This window comes from Phaenicophaeus curvirostris, chromosome 3 (genome assembly GCF_032191515.1).
Source record: "Phaenicophaeus curvirostris isolate KB17595 chromosome 3, BPBGC_Pcur_1.0, whole genome shotgun sequence".
Lineage (NCBI taxonomy): Eukaryota > Metazoa > Chordata > Aves > Cuculiformes > Cuculidae > Phaenicophaeus > Phaenicophaeus curvirostris.
In genome coordinates, this window is record NC_091394.1 from 98,221,843 (window position 1) to 98,242,358 (window position 20,516).

The window sequence follows — 20,516 nt, forward strand, 5'->3', positions numbered from 1 at the left end:
GATCTCATCTCAATCTCCCCTCTTTCAGCTGAAAACCATACCCCCTTGTCCTATTCCTGCACTCCCTGATCATGAGCTCCTCCCCCGGTTTTCTGGAGCCCCTTTCTGTACTGGAAGCTGCTCTAAGGTCTCCCCAGAGCCTTCTCTTCTCCAGGCTGAGTAAGCCCAACTCTCTCTGCCTGCTTTAACTGCCCCAAATCAAGAATAACTTATGGAACTCTTACATGAGGAAGGAAACAATCCGAGCTTTGCCCAAGCAACTGCAGTTGGTAGACAATGACCTCCATTATCTGATATTCCATCATCTGGTATGATCCACCAGTGGCCCTGGTGGCCAAGAAAGCCAACAGCATCCTGGCCTGCATCAAGAATAGTGTGGCCAGCAGGACCAAGGACGTGATTGTGCCCCTGGACTCGGCATTGGAGAGGCCACACCTCCAATCCTGAGTTCAGTTTTGGCCCCTGACTACAAGAAGGACATTGAGGGGCTGGAGAGTGTCCAGAGAAGAGCAACATCGCTGAGGAAGTGTCAGGAGAACAAGGGTTACGAGAAGCAGCTGAGATACCTGCGGTTGTTCAGCCTGGAGAAAAGAAGGCTGAGGGGAGACCTCATCAGTCTCTACATCTCCCTGAAAGGAGGTTGTGGTGAGGTGGGGGTTGGTCTCTGCTCCCAGGTAGCCAGAGACAGGACCGGCAAACGTCCTCAAGATGCAGCAGAGGAGATTTAGGCTGGATATTAAGGAAGAATTCCTTCACTGAAAGGGCTGTCAAGCTCTGGCAGAGGCTGCCCAGGGAGGTGGTTGAATCCCCACCTCTGGAGGTGTTTAAATGACAACAAGATGTCATACCTGGGGACATGGTCTGGCGGTGGATTTAGCAGAGTTGGATCACCTGTTGGACTCGATGATCTTAAAGGTCTTTTCCAACCAAAACCATTCTCTGGTTCTATGATTCTGACTCAGGAGTGACCATAATGGGGTCATCCCAGCTTCCCATTATTGTTCACTCATCAAGGAAGGAGTTTTTGCCATTTGTTGTATGACCTTGGCACCCAGGAAGAGGCCTCCTTGAACCACACCAGTTCCTTTAATAAATCCCATTATAACCCTGCATCGCCCGCCACAGTGCAGGCAGCCTCCTCCGGCAAGAGCCGAGCGATTCATTTTGCAAGGCTCTCCTTCGCTTTTCTTGCTGAACAAAAAGTTTTCAGGCTGGCACTCAGGGAAATTTATTTCTTTAATTATTATTCATTTAAGTGGGCTCCCCTGTTTCAGATGATCAGCACTAGCAGCTGCTGGGGGTAATTTATTTTCCTCACCGGACAGCAGAAGCCCTCACTCTCCAGAAGGTAACAGCAAAACAAGGGATGAGCTGCCACTACACGGGAGCAGTTTTCCGTATTCTCCTGTCTGGTTGCACCTCAGGTCCCAACAGGAACGTGTGTGTCCCTGGGCGAGGTGGTCATGAGTGTTTTATTAAGTGAAACCACCTCAATTATGAAGCAATTATGGGGACTGATGTTGTTGTACAAGCAGATGCCTGCAAGGAGCCCGGAGCAGCGGCTGTGGAGCATCTCTTGAGCTCTGCAAGCTCAGGTCTCCATCACTACTGGATCTAGTGGTGCAAAGTCAAGGTATGGAGCTCAAAATGGGTAAGAAAGAGATTGAAAATCCCCAAAGCAAGGGATTGAGCTCAAAGGGGCCAAGGAATTGAGCTAAAAAGGGGCAAGGGATTGAGAAATCCCAAAGACAAGGAACTGAGATTCAAGGGGCCAAGGGATCAAGCAATCCCAAAAGCAAGGGATTGAGCCCAAAGAAGCCGAAGGATTGAGCTCAAAAGGGCTGAGAAATTGAGCAATTCCCAAACCAAGGGCTCGAGATTGAAGGGGCCAAGGGATTGAGTGACCCCAAAATCAAGGGATTGAGATTGAAGGGGCCAAGGAATTTTGTAATCTGAAAGACAAGGGTCTGGTTCAAAGGGGGTCAAGGAACTGAGCTCAAAAGTAAGGAATTGAACAATCCCGAAATCAAGGCATTGAGATTGAAGGGGCCAAGGGATTGAGCAATCCCAAAGGTAAGGGACTGAGTTAAAAAGGGGCCAAAGGATTGAGGTCAAGATGGGTATGGGACTGAGCAATCCTAAAGCCAAGGGACTGAGCTTGAAAAGGGTCAAGAAATTAATCTCAAAAGGGCCAAGGGATTGAGCAATCCCATAGACTGGGAACTCAGTTCAAAAGGGGCCAAAGGATTAAACTCAAGATGGGTGAGGGACTGAGCAATCCTAAAGACAAGGGATTGACCTCAAAAAGGGTCAACAACTCTATCTCAAAAGGGTTAAGGCACCGAGCAATCCCAGAGACAAGGGATCGAGATTGGAGGGGCCAAGGGATAAAGCGATCCCAAAAGCAAGGCACTGAGCTCAAAGAAACCAAGGGCTTGAACTCAAAAAGGGCAAGAAATTGAGCAGTCCCCAAACAAATGGATTGAGTCTGAAAGGGCCAAAGGATTGAGCACCCCAAAGACAAGGGACTGGGTTGAGAAGGGGCCAAGGGACTGAGCTCAAAGGGGGTAAGAGATTGAGCAATCCCAAAGCCAAGGAACTAAGATTGGAAGGGCTGAAGGATTGAGGGATCCCAAAAACAAGGGATTGAGATTCAAGGGGCCAAGGAATTGAGTGATCCCAAAAGAGAGGGAGTGAGATTGAAGGGGCCAAGGGATTGAATAACTTGAAAGACCAGGGACTGGTTCAAAAGGGGTCAAGGGATTGAGCTCAAAAAGCATAAGGGATTGAGCAATCCTGAAAACAAGTGATTGAGACTGAAGGGGACCAGGGATTGAGAAATCCCAAAGATGATGGACTGACATAGAAGGGGCCAAGGGATTCACCAGTCCCAAAGATGAGTGACTAAGCCCAAAGAAGCCATTGGATTGAGGACAAAAGGGGTAGTGATTGAGCAATCCCAAAGACAAAGGATTGAGACTGAAGGGGCCAAGCGATTGAGCCATCCCAAAGACAAGGGGTTGAGTTCAAAAGTGTTCATGGGATTGAGCTCAAGATGGGTAAGGGACTGAGCAATCCTAAAGCCCAGTGACTGAGCTCAGAAGGGGTCAAGGGATTGAACTCAAAAGGTATAAGGGATTCAGCAATCGCAAAAACAAGGGATTAAGATTCAAGGGGCAAAGGGACTGAGTGATCCCAAAACCAAGGGCCTGAGCCCAAAGAAGCTGAGGGATTGAACTCAAAAAGGGCAAGAGATTGAGTAATCCTAAACCCGAAGGATTGAGATTGAAGGGGTCAAGGGATCAAGTAATCCCAAAGACAAGGGAATGTGTTCAGAAGGGGCCAAGGGACTCAGCAATCCCAAAACAAGATGGGGACAATGAAGAGGCCAAGGGATTGAGCAATTCCAAAGACAAGGGATTTGAGACTGAAGGGGCCAAAGGAATGAGCAATCCCAAAGACACAGGATTGAGCTCAAAGGAGCCAAAGGATTGAGCTCCAGAGGAGTAAGGGATTGAGCAATCTCAAAGACAAGGGAGTGAAACTGAAGGGGCCAAGGGATTGAGCAATCTCAGTTAAAGACAAGGGACTGAGTTCAAAAGAGGTCAAGGGATTGAGCACAAAAAAGGGTAAGGGATTCAGCAATCCCAAGAACAGGGGGTTGAGATTGGAGGGGCCAAGGGATTGAGTGCTCCCAGAACCAAGGGCCTGAGCCCAAAGAAGCTGAGGGAACTCAAAAAGGGCAATAGATTGAGTAATCCCTAAACCAAGGGATTGAGATTGAAGGGTTCAAGGGATTGAGCAATCCCAAACACAAGGGAAGGTTTTCAGAAGGGGCCAACGGCTTGAGCTCAAACAGAGCAAGAGACTGAATAAGACCAAAGACAGAGGACTGGGTTCAAAAGGGGCCAAAGAATTGAGCTCTAAAAGGGCCAAGGAATTGAGTAATCCCAAAGACAAGGCAGTGGGATTGAAGGGGTTGAGGAACCGAGCAATCCCAAAATCGATGGACTGAGCAAAAAGAAGCTGAAGAATTGAGCTCTAAAGGGCCAAGAGACTGAGCAATTCCAAACACAAGTGCTTGAGTTTGAAGGAGTCAAGGGATCGAACAATCCCAAAACCAAGGGACTGAGCTCAAAGAAGCTGAAGTACTGAAAAAGGGCAAGAGATTGAGCAATCCCAAAACCAAAGGCTTGAAACTAGAAGGGCCAAAGGATTGATCAATCCTAACTATGAGAGACTGGGTTCAAAGGGGGCCAAAGGATTGTGATCAAAATTGGTAAGAGACTGAGCAATCCCAATGACAAGGGAGTGAGACTGAAGGGTCTAGGGGTCTGAGCAATCTCAAAGACACAAGATTGAGCTCAAAAGAGGTCAAGGGATTGAGCAATCCCAAAGGAAAGGGACCAAGATCAAAGGGGCAAAGGGACTGAGTGATCACAAAGATGAGGGATTGGGTTCAAAAGAGGCCAAAGAATTGAACTCAAGAGGAATAAGAAATTGAGTAGCCCCAAAGACAAGGGAATGAGATTGAAGGGGCCAAGGGATCAAACAATCTTGAAACCAAGGAAGTGAGACTAAAGAAGCTATAGATTGAGCTCAAAAGGGTCAAGATATCAAGCAATCCCAAAAACCAAGGGCTCGAGATTGAAGGGGCCAAGGGATTGAATTATGTTAAAGATAAGGGTCTGGTCCAAAAAGGGTCAAGGGATTCAGCTCAAAAGGGATAAGGGATTGAGCAATCCTGAAATCAAGGGATTGAGACTGAAAGGGCCAAGGGATTCACCAATCCCAAAGATGAGTGACTAAACCCAAAGAAGCCATTGATTGAGGTCAAAAGCGGTAGTGATTGAGCAAACTCAAACCGAGGGGTTGAAATTGAAGGGGCCAAGGGATTGAGCAATCCCAAAAACATGGGACTTAGCTCAAAAGGGGCTAAAGGACTGAGTTCAAGACAGGCATGGGACTGAGTAATCCCAAAGACAAGGGACTGAATTCAAAAGGGGTAAGGGACTGGATACATCTGAGAGACAAGGGATTTAAACAGAGGGGGCCAAGGGATCGAGTTATCTCAAAACCGAGGGACTGAGGATCAAAGAAGCTCAAGGACTGAGCTCAAAAGGGCCAAGGGTTTGAGCAATCCCAAACACAAAGGATTGAGACTGAGGGGGCCAAGGGACCAGGCGATCCCAAAACCAATGGACTGAGCCCAAAGAAGCTGAGGGATTGAACTTGAAAATGGCAGAGAGATTGAGCAATTCTAAAACCAAGGAATTGAGATTGAAGGGGCCAAGGGATTAAGCAATCCCAAAACCAAAGGACTGAGGGCAAGAAGCTGAAGGATTGAGCTCAAAAGGGGAAAGACATTGAGCAATCCCAAACACATGGGACTGAGATTAAAGGAGCCACGGGATTGAGCAATCTCAAAGACAAGGGATTGAGATTGAGGGGCCGAGGGATTGAGAGATCCCAAAACCAAGGGACTGAGCATGAAGAAGCTGAAGGATTGATCTCAAAAGGGCAAGAGACTGAGCAATCCCCAAACCAAGGGTTTGAGAATGAAGGGGCCAAGGGATTCGGAAAGGCAAGGCTCTGGTTCAAAAAGGGTCAAGAGATTGAGCTGAAAAGGGTAAGGGGTTGAGATGAAGGACTGAGATCAAAGCAGTCAAAGGACTGAGTTCAAGAGACATTAGGGATTGAGTAACCCCAAAGACAAGGGATTGAGATTTAAGGGGCCAAGGGATTGAGCAATCCCAAAAACATTGGACTGAGCCCAAAGGAGCTGAAGGATTGAACTGAAAAAGGGCAAGAAATTAAGCAATCCCAAAGATGAGGGATGGAGATTGAAGGGGCAAAGGGATCGAGTGAACCCAAAGACAAGGGACTGCATTTAGAAGGGGCCAAAGGATTGAGTTCAAGAGTGGTAAAACATTGAGTAATCCCAAAACCAAGGAACTGAGCTCTAAGGGGCTGAGCACAAGTGGGCACCAGCACAAGGAACACCAAAACCAGCTGAAACCTGAGGAAAGCAACCCTCCAGTTTTTGCTGTTGTCACACCTTGGTGCATCGGGCTGGCCTCTTCTCCACCAACTTCTTCCTCATCCTTCCACTACTTGGTCCCAACATGTTGGAGGTGTTCTACCGCTTGGGATGCTCCCAGGAACAAGATGAGCTGCTCAAACAGCCATGGAGCGGGGGAAAAGGCAAAGCCCAGCACCCTGGGGTGAATAACCCCTAAAAACATGTGTGTGAACCTCATTAGAACACAGTGAAATGCAAGGTTCTACACTTGGATCGGGACAATCAATACAGGACAGGGGATGACAGGATTGCTCTCTACTTTGCTCTCCTGAGACCCCACCTGGGGTCCTGTGTTCAATTTTGGAATCCCCAACAGAAGAAAGAGATAGAACTGTTGGAATGGGGCCAGAGGAGGCCACAAAGACGATGCGAGAGCTGGAGCCCCTCTGCTCTGAGGACAGGATGAGAAAGTTGGGGTTGTTCACCCTGGAGAAGAGAAAGCTCCTAGGAGACCTTAGAGCAGCTTCCAGTACCTGAAGGAGCTCCAGGAAAGCTAGGGCTTGGGACTTTTTCCAAGGGCCTGAAATGATGGGACGCGGGGGAATGGCTTTAAATTGGAAGGGGGAAACTTTAGAGGAGACATTAGGAAGAAATTCTTCACCATGAGGGTGGTGAGGCCCTGGAACAGGTTGCCCAGAGAAGCGGTGGCTGCCCCATCCCTGGAGGTGTTCAAAGTCAGGTTAACGGTTGGACTCGGTGATCCGGTGGGTCTCTTCCAACCTGGTTGTTCTGTGATTCTGTGTGAATGGGGCTTTGAGCAGCCTGATCCAACAATTTTTAAAAAGCCAAGCAGCTCAGTGGAGTGAGAATTGTTCACGTGAGCCCTCGGCCAGGCCTGTGGAAGCACTTTATTATCCTTGCAAACGCCAAAAGCGAGGTCCTGCAGCACTCAGCACTTCTAAAATTAGCTGGTAAACAAGAAGCCAGGAGCGCACTTTCTCCCAGCCTATGGTTCCCCGCGCCATGGCGATGTTCCTCCTCCTTTTAATAAGTGTGGAGTTCTTCCACCGCATCTGGAATCACATCCATGAGCATCAGCCAGCTGTGAGCATCAAATGCAGTGGAGGAGCTCGCAGTCTTGTTTAATATGTTTATGGGACCAGTCCTGTTTAGTATCTTTATCACTGATCTGGATGACAGGATTGAGTGCTCCCACAGTCATTTTGCAGATGACACCAAACTGGGTGGAAGAGTTGATCTGCTGGAGGGTAGAGAGGCTCTGCAGAGGGACTTGGACAAGTTGGATCGATGAGCCAAGGCCAACGAGATGAGGTTCATCAAGATCAAGCGTCGGGTCCTGCACTTGGGACACAACAACACCCTGCAGCGCTCCAGGCTTGGGGAGGAGCAGCTAGAAAGCTGCCTGGAGGAGAAGGACCTGGGGGCATTGGTCAACAGAGGCCAAATATGAGCCAGCAGTGGCCCAGGTGGCCAAGAAGGCCACAAGCATCCTGGCTTGGATCAGAAACAGCGTGGTCAGCAGGACCAGGGCAGGGATTGACCCCCTGGACTTGGCAGTGGTGAGGCTGCACCTTGAACCCTGGGTTCAGTTTTGGGCCCTCACTCCAGGAAGAACATTGAGGGGCTGGAGCTCCTCCAGAGAAGAGCAATGGAGCGGGTGAAGGGTCTGGAGCCCAGGGGTTCTTGGAGTGGCTGAGGGACCTGTGGTTGTTTAGACTGGAGAAAAGGAAGCTGAGGGGAAACCTCATCACGATTCTATGAATAACGTTTTACCAGTCGTAGAAAGAAATCACAGAATCACTTAGGCTGGAAAAGACCTTTAAGATCATTGAGTCCCACCATAAACCTGACACTGCATGAAGGAGATGTTCGTTCTGGGTGGAGAAATCCTATTATTGTGCTTGCTTAATTCATTTCAGCACATTGAATGCTTTCCATGTCATCCCACTGCCTATTTTCTAATACTTTTGCAAGTGAAAAATATACCTTTGCAGAAATAAGAGTTTCTACCAACCCCGTTCCTGGGGAAAAGGGCTTTTCCGTGTCTGACACCACATCTTTGTCCTGCACAGGGACAAGGAGCAGGTGTCCAAACCCTGTGCTTGCAGCTGGATCACAGAATCACGGGATGCTTTGGGTTGGAAGGGACCTTAATGATCCTAGAATCATAAAATGGTTTGGGTTGGAAGGCACCTCAAAGCCCATCCAGTTCTAACCTCCTGCCCTGCACAGGGACACCTCCAACTGGATCAGGTTGCTCAAAGCCTCATCCAACCTGGACTTGAACACCTCCAGGGAAGGGGCAGGTGGGGCAGACCAATCCTCCCAGCATTCCTAGGTCAATATTGAATGCAACTTGACAAGCACCTCAAATACCTTTAACCTTTTGTTGCTATTTGAAGCTCCCCAAGACTTTGCTCAGGTTGAAAGAAGAAAACTTTAACAGCGTGCCCCTACAAGCTTGAATTAAGCCTGAATTAAGAACAACCTCAATCTTCTTCAACTTTTTGTGTCTTCTACACTGTTTCCCCTTCAGTGTAAGAGCTGAAGGATGCACTTTGGCACTGATGTGATGCCCATCACCCTTGTGCTTGGTCCACACTGAGGCCAGAAGATGAACTGCAACACATGGGTCAGAGATAATACGCTAAAAGCTGACCTCAACACCAATGCCAGGTTATCACTGGATTTTGGATGCAGACCAGGACAAATTCTTGCTGCTCACCTGCTCTGCCAGGGCTCTTGGTGCTCAGGTCTCTGCCCCGGATAGGGGTGCTGGTCTTGGAGAGTTTGTTGGCTGACACTCGGTACATCACCCCACCGATGCAGCGATAGCCTTTGCTCCTCCATCTCTGCTGCACGTGCTGGGATTTGCCACCTTGAGGCGATGGGCGTGCTTGGTTTAATAGTGGAGACCTGCAAGAAAATGATAAAGTCCAAGTGAATCCAAGCTATGAGAGATATCGCAAGGAGTTGCTGCTTTGTCAGTAATCCCTCAGCTGCCCAAGGCTGGAGATGACAGAGAGGAACCAGGGATGCTCTTGCTGTAGGCAAAGAAGCTCTGGATCCTCTGGTTCCAGAGGAGGCCACGAAGATGATCCAAAGGGTGGAGCATCACCCATACAAGGACAGAGGGTTTTCAGCCTGGAGAAGAGAAGGCTCTGGGGAGACCTTAGCGCAGCTTCCAGCACAGAAAGAAGCTCCAGTGAAGCCACGGAGGGGCTCTTGATCAGGGATTGCAGTGACAGGACAAGCAGGGATGGTTCTGAGCAGAAAAGGGGAGATTGAGCTGAAATCTTCAGAAGAAATTATTTCCTCTGAGTGTGGTGAGGCCCTGGCTCAAGTTGCTCAGAGCAGTCATGTCTGACCCCTCCCTGGAGGCAAGGCCAGGTTGGATGAGACTTGGAACACCCTCATTCAGCACAAGATATCTCTACTCATGGCAGGAGGGGTGAAACTGGATGGGCTTGGAGGTCCCTTCCAACCCAAACCACTCATAGAATCATATAATCATAGAAAGGTTTAGGTTGGAAGGGACCTTAAAGACCATCCTTAAAGTTTCAACCCCCCTGCCATGGGCAGGGACACCTTCCACTAGACCAGGTTGCTCAAGGCCCCATCCAACCTGGCTTTGAACACCTCCAGGGTGGGGCAGCCACAACTTCCCTGGGCAACCTGGGCAAGAGTATCACCATCCTCACAGGGAAGTTCTTCCTAATATCTCATCTAAATCTTCCCCCTCCCAACTGAAAGGCATTTCCCCTCATCCCACTACTCCAGGCTCGTGGAAAAAGTCCCTCCCCAGCTTTCCTGGAGCCCCTTCAGGTACTGGAAGCTGCTCTAAGCTGTCCCTGGAGCCTTCTCTTCTCCAGGCTGAACAACCCCAACTCTCTCAGCCTGTCCTCAGAGCAGAGGAGCTCCAGCCCTTGGATCATCTTTGTGGCCTCTTCCGGAACTGCTCCAACAGTTCCATCTCCTTCTTGTATTGGGGATTCCAGAAGCAGACACAGGACTCCAGGTGGGGTCTCACGAGAGCAGAGCAGAGGGGCAGAATGCCCTCCTTTGCTCTGCTGGCCACGCTGCAGTGGATGCCACCCAGGAGACATGGTTGGTCTTGCGTGCTGCAAGCACCCATTGCCACCTCATCTGGAGCTTCTCATCCAACCCCACGCCACAATTCTCCCATCCCACCTCCCTCCCAACGCCGCCCAGAACCACCCAGCTCATTTTCATCTGCAAACCGAGCCAAATCCAATCTCCTCGCCTATCGGTCGTCTTCGCCATTTAGCGCTAATCCAAACAGTAATTTGTTTATGCAAATGAGCGCTCTAATTTTGTATTAACCCAAACGACGCTCGTAATGCTATTAAGACAACGGATATAAAAGCACACATTAACCGGCATCGAGCTGTAAATTAAGACCCCGCCGTCCTATCAGCAGGATGCAAACCCCGGAGAGCATTACCTTCAAATGAACATGTGCTGCAAAGAAAAGGAGAATTGGACGACGTTAATCGTTCCATTTCTTAGCGCTTAGCATGACAGCCAATTCATTTCATCACGCTGTTGCCACTGGCTACTGCGCTCAGAGAATCGCTCCTCCAGTTTTTTTTTCTTTCCCAAGGGGATGAACAAAGAAGCTCGCACCCTGGTTCCCCAAGGATTTGTTCTCCAGAGAGGAAGACAAAGTTGGAATTTGGACAAAATTAGGTGATTTGGAAGAGTCACAGGTTGGTTGGACAGAGGGATTTGTTCACACTTTTCAGAGGGAAACTGAGGCACAGGAGAGCCCAAATGTTGTGTACTTTTGTCCTCAAACCAATAGAAAATTATTTGGTTGGGTAAGAACTTTGAGATCAGCAAGTCCACCATACCTGTCCACCACTAAATCAGATCCCTGAGCACCTCATCTACCCAGCTTTTAAACATGTCCAGGGATGGGGACTCCACCACCTCCCTGGGAAGCCTCTTTCAGACTCCACCCCTTACCTGGGCAGCCTCTCCAAGGCTTCACAACTCTTTCACTAATGATATTTTAAATCAAGTCCACCCTGAACCTCCCTTGGTGCAACTTGAGGCCATTCCGTCTCGTCCTATAACCTTCACTTGGGAGAAGAAACCAACACCCACCTTGCTACAACCTCCTTTCAGGGAGTTGCAGACAGCAATGAGGTGTCCCCTCAGCCTCCTCTTCTCCAGACTAAACAATCTCAGGTCCCTTAGCCACCCCTCATAACCCTTGTTGTCCATCCCCTTCACCAGCTTCATCGTCCTTCTCTGGACACGCTCCAGCACCTCAATGTCCTTCTTGGAGTGAGGGGCTCAAAACTGCTGCTCTGAGGTCTTCCTTCTCTTCTTCAGGCTGAACAACCCCAACTCTCTCAGCCTGTCCTCAGAGCAGAGGTGCTCCAGCCTTCCGATCATCTTTATATTCTCCTCTGGACCTGCTCCAACAGATCCGTGTTCTTCCTGCGTTGAGAAATCCAAAAGTGAATGCAGGGCTCCAGGTGAGGTCGCACCAAAGCAGAGCAGAGGAGAAGAATCCCCTCCCTCGCCCTTCTGGCCACACTGTTTTGGAGCAGCCCAGGACAGGGTCGGCTTTCTGCTCTACGTGTAAACGTTGCCGGCTCAGGATTTCTCATCCGGATATTTATTTTCTTGCCTTGCTGTACTCCCTCAGACGCTGAAGTGGTTGCGCACTCTTGTTGTTGCGAGCTCCTTGTTCGAAAGCCACCATTTATCAAGAGTGATTACCTGGTGGCATCTGACCCCTCTAGAGTGAGCAGCACGCGAGCAGGCAGCAGCTGCCGAGCAAACCGCAACGGCTGCAGATTTTAAGACGTTTTATACTTTTATGAAGCAATATTAAAAAGAAAAAGCCATTTGAAGAGCAGCAACACATACAGCATCATCCTCTCCTCTCCAGTAGCCTTTTGAGATAGTCAAGACCCTAATGCGTGGGACCACGGGCTCCTGTTTGGAGCATTTCTATTGGGACTTTTAAAGGATTTTATCATAGAATCATGGAAAGAACCTCAAAGCCCATCCAGTTCCAACCCCTTGCCGTGGGCAGGGACACCTCCCACTGGATCAGGTTGTTCAAAGCCCCATCCAACCTGGCCTTGAACACCTCCAGGGAGGTGCAAGCCATGACCTCTCCAGGCAACCTGGGCCAGGGCCTCACCACCCTCACAGTGAAGAATTTCTTTCTAATATCTCATGTAAATCCCCTATTTTCAGCTCAAATCTGCTCCTCCTCGTCCTATCCCTGCACTCTTTGACCAAGAGCACCTCCCAGATTTCCTGGAGCCCCTTTCCATACTGGAAGTGGGGAGATTTGGGTCAGACATTAGGAAGAAATTCTTCTTGCTGAGAGCGGGGAGGCCCTGGCCCAGGTTGCCCAGGGAAATCGTGGCTGCTCCATCCCTGAAGGTGTTTACGGCCAGGTTGGGTGAGGCTTGGAACAACCTGATCCAGTGGGAGGTGTCCCTGCCCATGGCAGTGGGGTTGGAACTGGATGGGCTTTAATATCCCTTCCAACCCAGCTCATTCCATTACAAGAGATTTAAAATTGAAATTAAAATGCATTTTATACCAAAAAAATCCCAGTGGGAGCTGAGCCCACACAAAAGAGCGTGGAGGGAACTTAACAGCCCAACGTTCACCCGTAAGAAACCTCTTTTTTCACAGAATCACAGAATCACAGAATAACCAGGTTGGAAGAGACCCACCGGATCACCGAGTCCAACCGTTCCTACCAAACACTAAACCATATCCCTCAGCACCTCGTCCACCCGTGCCTTAAACACCTCCAGGGAAGGTGAATCAACCACCTCCCTGGGCAGCCTGTTCCAGTGCCCAATGACCCTTTCTGTGAAAAATTTTTTCCTAACGTCTAGCCTAAACCTCCCCTGTCGGAGCTTGAGGCCATTCCCTCTTGTCCTGTCCCCTGTCACTTGGAAGAAGAGGCCAGCACCCTCCTCTCTACAACCTCCTTTCAGGTAGTTGTAGAGAGCAATGAGGTCACCCCTCAGCCTCCTCTTCTCCAGGCTAAACAACCCCAGCTCTCTCAGCCGCTCCTCATAAGGCCTGTTCTCCAGCCCCTTCACCAGCTTTGTTGCTCTTCTCTGGACTCTCTCCAGAGCCTCAACATCCTTCTTGTGGTGAGGGGCCCAGAACTGAACACAGGATTCGAGGAGCGGTCTCACCAGTGCCGAGTACAGAGGGAGGATAACCTTCCTGGACCTGCTGGTCACGCTGTTTCTGATACAAGCCAAGATGCCATTGGCCTTCTTGGCCACCTGGGCACACTGCTGGCTCATATTCAGTCGGCTGTCAACCAACACCCCCAGGTCCCTCTCCTCCAGGCAGCTTTCTAGACAGACTTCTCCCAGTCTGTAGCACTGCACAGGGTTGTTGTGCCCCAAGTGCAGGACCCGGCATTTGGCCTTGTTAAACCTCATGCCATTGGACTCTGCCCAGCGGTCCAGCCTGTTCAGATCCCTTTGCAGAGCCTCCCTACCCTCCAGCAGATCCACACTTCCACCCAGCTTAGTGTCGTCCGCAAACTTGCTAAGGGTGTACTCGATGCCTTCATCCAGATCATTGATGAAGACATTGAACAGGGCTGGACCCAGCACTGAGCCCTGGGGAACCCCACTTGTCACTGGCCTCCAGCTGGATTTCACACCATTTCCCACCACTCTCTGGGCCCGGCCATCCAACCAGTTTTCCATCCAGGAGAGTGTGCGCCTGTCCAGCCCAGAGGCTGACAGTTTCTCAAGCAGAACGCTGTGAGAGCGTTCCTCTCAAACCAAAGAGTTTGTTGCTCTCCGGCAGTTCTGTTGCCCCAACACAACCATCACTGCCTGCGTCCCACCCTGTCGGTGACATCCGACCCCCCAGCGGTGGCAGGAAAAGCCACCAGTGAGGTGTACGAGGGGAAGGGAGGTCGAGAAGCTGCACCCAACGCTTTTCATCGGAGTCGGTGTCACAGCTCTCCGTGGAATTGTTGCCCGAATGGAAAGGACGGCGTTTGGAAATGAACTGCATTGAGCAAAGAGGATAAAATTAATGAGATAAGAGCCAGGCCAAGGACCTGAAGAATACGCTGGCTCCTCAACACGAGGAACTTGTAATTCCCTTTCTGTCGCGCAAGCCCGCCGATCTAAAGAGTCCTCCCGTCTGTCCACAAGGCTCGCTCCGGCAGGAAATTTCATTAACGCTGGAAAATAGGAAAGGTATTAAGCGTGGATAATGAAGGCCAGAGTGGGAACAGTGCTTTAAGAGAGTCTTCTTTCGAGCTTTTGTAATGGGAGGCATGAACTTTCCCTTCAAATCCATTTCTAATCCATTTGAAATACTACAGCAAATTATCTTCCCTTCAGCCCGCGAGCGGCCAGCCAATTTACTCCGAATAGAAGTGACAATGCTACAGAATTTATCGCCATAACCTTGACTACACAAGGTTGAGGGTTGTCTTTTCCCCCCACCTCCAGGTTGGACAGGAGAAGAGAATTTTTTAATGAAAAGACAGATAGAGGAACGCTATCTTCATGTTTAAAAACAGAGTCGGAGGTGGTGGAGGTCCAAAACCAATGTCCGGTATGAGCACGATGGGAAAACTGCAGTGTTTTGTGCTTAAATGTTATGGATGGAGGTTGTGGGGTGATAAAACTCTGAAACAGGTGGTGAAACATTCAAAGAGGCTGCCCAGGGTACCGGTGGAGTCTCCATCCCTGGAGGGGTTCAAAAATTGTGTAGACATCATACTTTGGGACATGGTTTAGTAGGCTCGGAGGGGTTGGGCTGGCCCACTCTGTAGGTTGAGATCTGGGCTCTTCCCTTGAGACTCAAAGAATCAGCAATGTTGCCTCAGTCCAGTGGTTTCATGTCGGTTTGTGTTGACCAGGTCTGATCATTCTTCACCCTTCCATGCTTAAATATGGAGCTGCTGTTTATGTCGACCAAATCTCCTTCTCTTTTTCTTCTCTGCTTCTCCTCATCCCCACGATCAAACACCAAGCTGCTGTTTCCTTCCTGCGGTTTTCTCTGCATGACAGACTTCAAATTACTTGGAAAGTGGAAATGCTGGTGTCATAGAATCATTAAGGCTGATCTAAGATCACCCAGTCAAACCATCAGCCCAACACTACTGTGCCTACTACACCCTGTCCCAGATGCCACATCTACATCTTTTTGAACACCTCCAGGGATGGAGACCCCACCACTGCTCTTCCAATGCTGCACCACTTCTTTCAGCAAAGACATTTTGCCTAATAGACAATCTAACCCACCTCGCACAACATGAGGCCATTTCTTCTCATTCTATCACTTCTTATATGGGAGAAGAGACCAGAACCCACCCCACCACAACCTCCTTTAAGGGTGTTGTGGAGAGCAATGAGGTCTCCCCTCAGCCTCCTCCTCTCCAGCCTAAAAAAACCCAGGTCCCTCAGCTGCTTCTCATAACCCTTGTTCTCCACACCCTTCACCAGCTCTTTTCCCCTTCTCCAGATGTGCTCCAGCCCCTCAATATCCTTCTCAGAGTGAGGGGCCCAACCCTTCTTAGAGTTTTGAGTCCAAAACTCAACCCAGGATTCAAGGTGTGACCTCAGCAACACTGAATACAGGTGCACAATGCCTTCCCTGCTCCTGCTGGTCACACCATGACTGATCCAAGCCAGGATGTTGTTGGCCTTCTTGACCACCTGGGCCACTGCTGATTCATGTTCAGCCACCCTCAACCTTCCTCCAACCTTTTCTGCAAGACCAACTTCACATCACCTGGGAGACAGAAATGTTTCTTCCAACAGACCAGTAAATCCAAAGCAAAAACCAGACCAAGAGGGAGCAAAGGACAACATGGAGCCAATAGTCAGTTGATGCAGAGACAGGATGAGGGGGAATGGCTTTAAACTGGAAGGGGGAAGATTTACATAGGACATTAGGAAGAAATTCTTCACAATGAAGGTGGTAAGGCCCTGGCACAGGTTGCCCAGGGAAGTTGTGGAGGTGTTCAAGGCCAGGTTGGATGCAGCTTTGAGCAACGTGATCCAGTGGGAGGTGTTCCTGCCCATGGCAGGTGGGGTAGAACTGGATGGGCTTTAAGGTCCTTTCCAACCAAAACCATTCCAAGATTCTATGATTCTATTAAACCAGCCAAAGCCACCCCAAGGTGCCAGCTGTCCCTCCATACTACACACACCCAATGAGAGATACTATGACACCTCATTTCTTGCCACAAACCTTCTAGACCCACAAGTTTGGTTGGACATCAGGAAAGATTTCTCCACCAAAAGGGCTCTCAGGCACTGACAAGAGGCTGCCCAGGGAGATGGTGGAGTCACCATCGCTGGAGGTGTTTAAAAAAAAGGGGAAATAAGGTACTAAGGGCTATGGTTTAGCAGTGGATAGGTACGGTTGGACTTAATAATCTCACAGGTTTTTTCCAACCAAGCGATTCTATGACCAGGCTCCACCATGGCTTTTCCTTCTGCACTTGCTACACCCCCATCCCATTAGCCTCATCCATGAGGAGATTCCCAGCTCCATGGGTTAAAAGCATCTTTGCTGAGCTGCCAGAAGGACAATATTTCTCTCTGCGGGATGCCGCATCTGCCTGTAATTAACGTTTCATCATCGTTCCTGAAAGCAAACATCTGCTGTGGTCTCAATCACTCATCTTCTTGTGGTTCTCACTTTCCTAAAGGGTGGCCAGCATTCCTCTTATTTTCTCTCCTCATCTACAACCTTCTGCCATGGTCAACAACACCGTGGATTATCTTGCCACTTCATGACCAGAGGGTCTCGGCCAACATGACTCCGTTCAGACCACTGGCCAGGATTTCAGTTCCACGGGGATTTCTACACAGCACTTCTGGCCAAGACTGTGTCTATTCCAACAATTCTGTGGACTCTTCTGTTCAGGTAGAGCCCAAGTAGGTTTTTGGTGAGGTCCCCTGCTCTGCTGGCTGCTCTCTCCCATTTAATTGCTCTCCCACACATCCCTTTCTTCATGCTGCCTAAATAGTCCATAGCTTCTGTTCCCTCTTCGTCCTACATCTCCCTGGTGGATACAGTTCCTCATGCTTGGGCTCCTGCATGACTTTTCTCCAGAGCTCCCAGGTGATTAGATACCTCCTCACCTTTCAGAAGACCAACCCCAGGCCAAAGCAGCTGCTCTCACTCATGGCTCATGTGCGAGCCAAACTCAAAACCACCTTCCTTGGCTTCTCTCCAGCAGGGGGTCCGATCCCACCCATGGAGAGTCATGGAATGATTACAGAATCATGGAATGGTTTGCGTTGGAAGGGGCCTCAAAGTCCATCCAGTTCCAATCTCCCTGCCATGGGCAGGGACACTTCCCTCTGGATCAGGGTGCTCAAAATTCCATCCAACCTGGCCTTGAACACCTCCAGGGGTGGAGCAGCCACAACTTCCCTGGGCAACCTGTGCTTGTGCCTCACCACCCACACAGGAAAGAATTTCTTCCTGATGTCCAACCTAAATCTTTCCCCTTCCAATTTAAAGCCATTCCCCCTCACCCTATCACTCCATGTCTGTGGAAAAAGTCCCTCCCCAGCTTTCCTGGAGCCCCTTCAGGTACTGGAAATGCTCTAAGGTCTCCTCAGAGCCTTCTCTTCTCCAGGCTGAACAACCCCAACTCTTCTGAGAAAGATCTACTAAAACATTTCAAAGTTCCTCAAATTCTCCAGCAAAGTTTCTGCTACAAAAACTTCTCCACTTCAACCCCGGCCCAGAGAAAAGACAAAAGTACCATTCTAGATGACGTGATTGCCAAGATGAAGCTGTTTTCAAGGTAGGTCAACTTTCAGCCTAAAACCCATGACAGCGTCCTGTTAAACCGCTTAAGATTGAGAATGGAAATGCTGACGGCCCCGAATAAAGAGCTTTCCATTCTGCCGCTCTAAAGCTGCAGCAGATCAGCAATTATACCAGGAAGACCAGGGACCATTGTCCCATTAATTAGATTCCTTTTACCCCCATTAGCTCAGACGATTGGACAAAGTTCATTAGGGTTTAATTCGGATTAGCTGACATGGATCTCTTTCAGCGTACGAGGCAGCTTTAGCAACGAGTGGGATGCTGGTTGGGCAGCACCAGGTCCCACATCACTGTGGGATGGGACATTCATGCTTAATTCCTTCAAGGCAGCGTTCTACCACCTACGTTGATAGGCAACAGAGCCCTCAAAAATGAGAAGGAGTGAGAACAGGTCATAGACATCCCCTCATCGTCGTATAGAAGTGATATTCCTTCATTCCAGAGAGAAGTAAACCATATTCCAGATCTCTGGATGTGCTCCAAGTGTGGTTCAAGATCAAGCTAAATGAGGCTTTAAGCGATATGATCCAGTGGAAGGTGTCCCTGCTCATGGTAGGGGTTTGGAATCCTTGTGGCCAGCAGGTTGACAGAAGGGATTCTCCCCCTCTACTCCACTCATAGAACAGTTTAGGTTGGAAGCAACCTCAAAGATCATCCAGTTTGAATCCTCTGCCATGGGCAGGGACACCTCCCACTCGAGCAGGTTGCTCAAAGTCTCATCTAACCTGGCCTTCAACATTGCCAGGGATGGAGCAGCGACAACTACCCTGAGCAACCTGGGTCAGGGCCTCATGACCCTCATTGTGAAGAATTTCTTCCTAATGTCTCACCTGAATCTTCCCCCTTCCAATTTAAAACCATTGCCCCCCATCCTATCACTCCAGGCCCTTGGAAAAAGTCCCTCCCCAGCTTTCCTGAGCCCCCTCAGGTACTGGAAGCCACCCTAAGGTTTCCCTGGAGCCTTCTCTTCTCCAGACTGAACAACCCCAACTCTGTCCTCAGAGCAGAGGGACTCCAGCCCTCGCATCTTCTTTGTGGCCTCCTCTGGATCCATTCCAACAGTTCCATTTCCTTCTCGCCCTGCTGGCCACGCTTCTTTTGATGCAGCCCAGGACACAGTTGGCCTTCTGGGCTGCGAGCACACGTTGCCAGCTCATGTTGAGCTTCCCATCCCCCAGCACCCCAAGCACTTCTCCTCAGGGCTGCTCTCACTCACATCGTCCCTCATCTGGTATTGAAATCGTGGATTACCCCGACCCAGGTGTAGGACCTTGCCCTTGGCCTTGTTGAACCTCCTGAAGTTCCCACAGACCCTCATCCCACTCCAAGCTTTCCCTCCTGTCTGCTTTCCAAAAGTAGCCAGCATAATTGTTTTTTCCAGAGATGGATTCTTCCTAAACACTCTTTTTTAATGCAGGAAATTGCCATGATATTAACAAAAGCTGACAGATTTTAATTAAAGCACAAAAACATCTCGGTTGGGAAACAGAGCTCAGTGCAAAACCTTGATTCCAGGGCTCAGTGGAAAACTATTCGTCAGGCACAAACTCATCATGGAAGAGGTTAAAGACCTTCAGTGGGGCTGCACTTAAGGGAATTATCCATGGAAAAAATACACCTCCTGGCCTGCTCCCAACTAAATCTTCCCTCTTCCAATTTAAAGCCATTCCCCTTCATCGTATCACTCCAGATCCTTGGAAAAAGTCCCTCCCCAGCTTTCCTGGAGCACCTTCAGGTACCGCAAACTGATCTAAGGTCTCCCCAGAGCCTCCTCTTCTCCAGGCTGAACAAGCCCAACTCTCTCAGCCTGTCCTCAGAGCAGAGGGCCTCCAGCCCTCACATCATCTTTGTGGTCTCCTCTGGATCCATTCCTACTGTTCCATCTCCTTCTTGTGTTGGGGATTCCAGAAGTGGACACAGGGCTCCAGGTGGGGTCTCACAGGGTGGAGTAGAGGGGCAGAATCCCTTCCCTCGCCCTACTGTCCACGCTACTTTGGATTCAGCCCAGGACACAGTTGGCCTTCTGGGCTGTGAGCCAGCTCATGTGGAGCTTCTGATCCCTCAACACCTCAAGTCCCTCTCCTCAGGGCTGCTCTCAATATATATTTTATAAATAAATACATGCAGATAAAGACTTGAGATCTGCTTCCAGATGCCAAGCAAAAATCTCCAACGCTTCTGAGAACATCAGGATATCAGAACTCAAAAGGACTCCGTATCTACTGTAATGTATAAAAAAGATTGAGAATCACCCATCCAATGGATGATCACTGCGCAATCCCAACTGCAGGGCCTGCACTACAACTGATAGGGCTGCGTTATAAAAGGGTTGAGACTATTCTGAGTACTCACATCTATTCAATCCATGTTTGGATCCATGAGGACATGGACAAGCTTCACCATTAAGAGCCCCATAAATAACGCAATGGAAGGGAAATTCACCCTAGGATGATGTTTCCTTTTAAGCAAAAATCCATTTCACTGGAGCAATTGGGACTTTGTAGAGCAGGTCACAACCAAACCAAAAGGCTGGAAATTAAGAAGGTGTGATGGTCATGCTAGGGCTGAAGACACGGACTTGGGGTACTGGAGGATGAGAAGCTCAACATGAGCTGGCAACATGTGC

The 20,516-nt window shown here is 49.4% G+C and overlaps 1 protein-coding gene across 2 annotated transcripts in view; it reads right to left on the minus strand.

The window, feature by feature from the left end:
* The window catches only part of ZC3H3 (zinc finger CCCH-type containing 3), a 143,135-nt gene that overhangs the window by 50,189 nt on the left and 72,430 nt on the right, over positions 1 to 20,516 (minus strand). For both annotated transcript variants that reach the window (XM_069854758.1, XM_069854756.1), the window contains exon 5: positions 8,769 to 8,959. In XM_069854758.1, the coding sequence (XP_069710859.1) occupies positions 8,769 to 8,959 (191 nt within the window). The remainder of the gene's footprint in view (positions 1 to 8,768; positions 8,960 to 20,516) is intronic.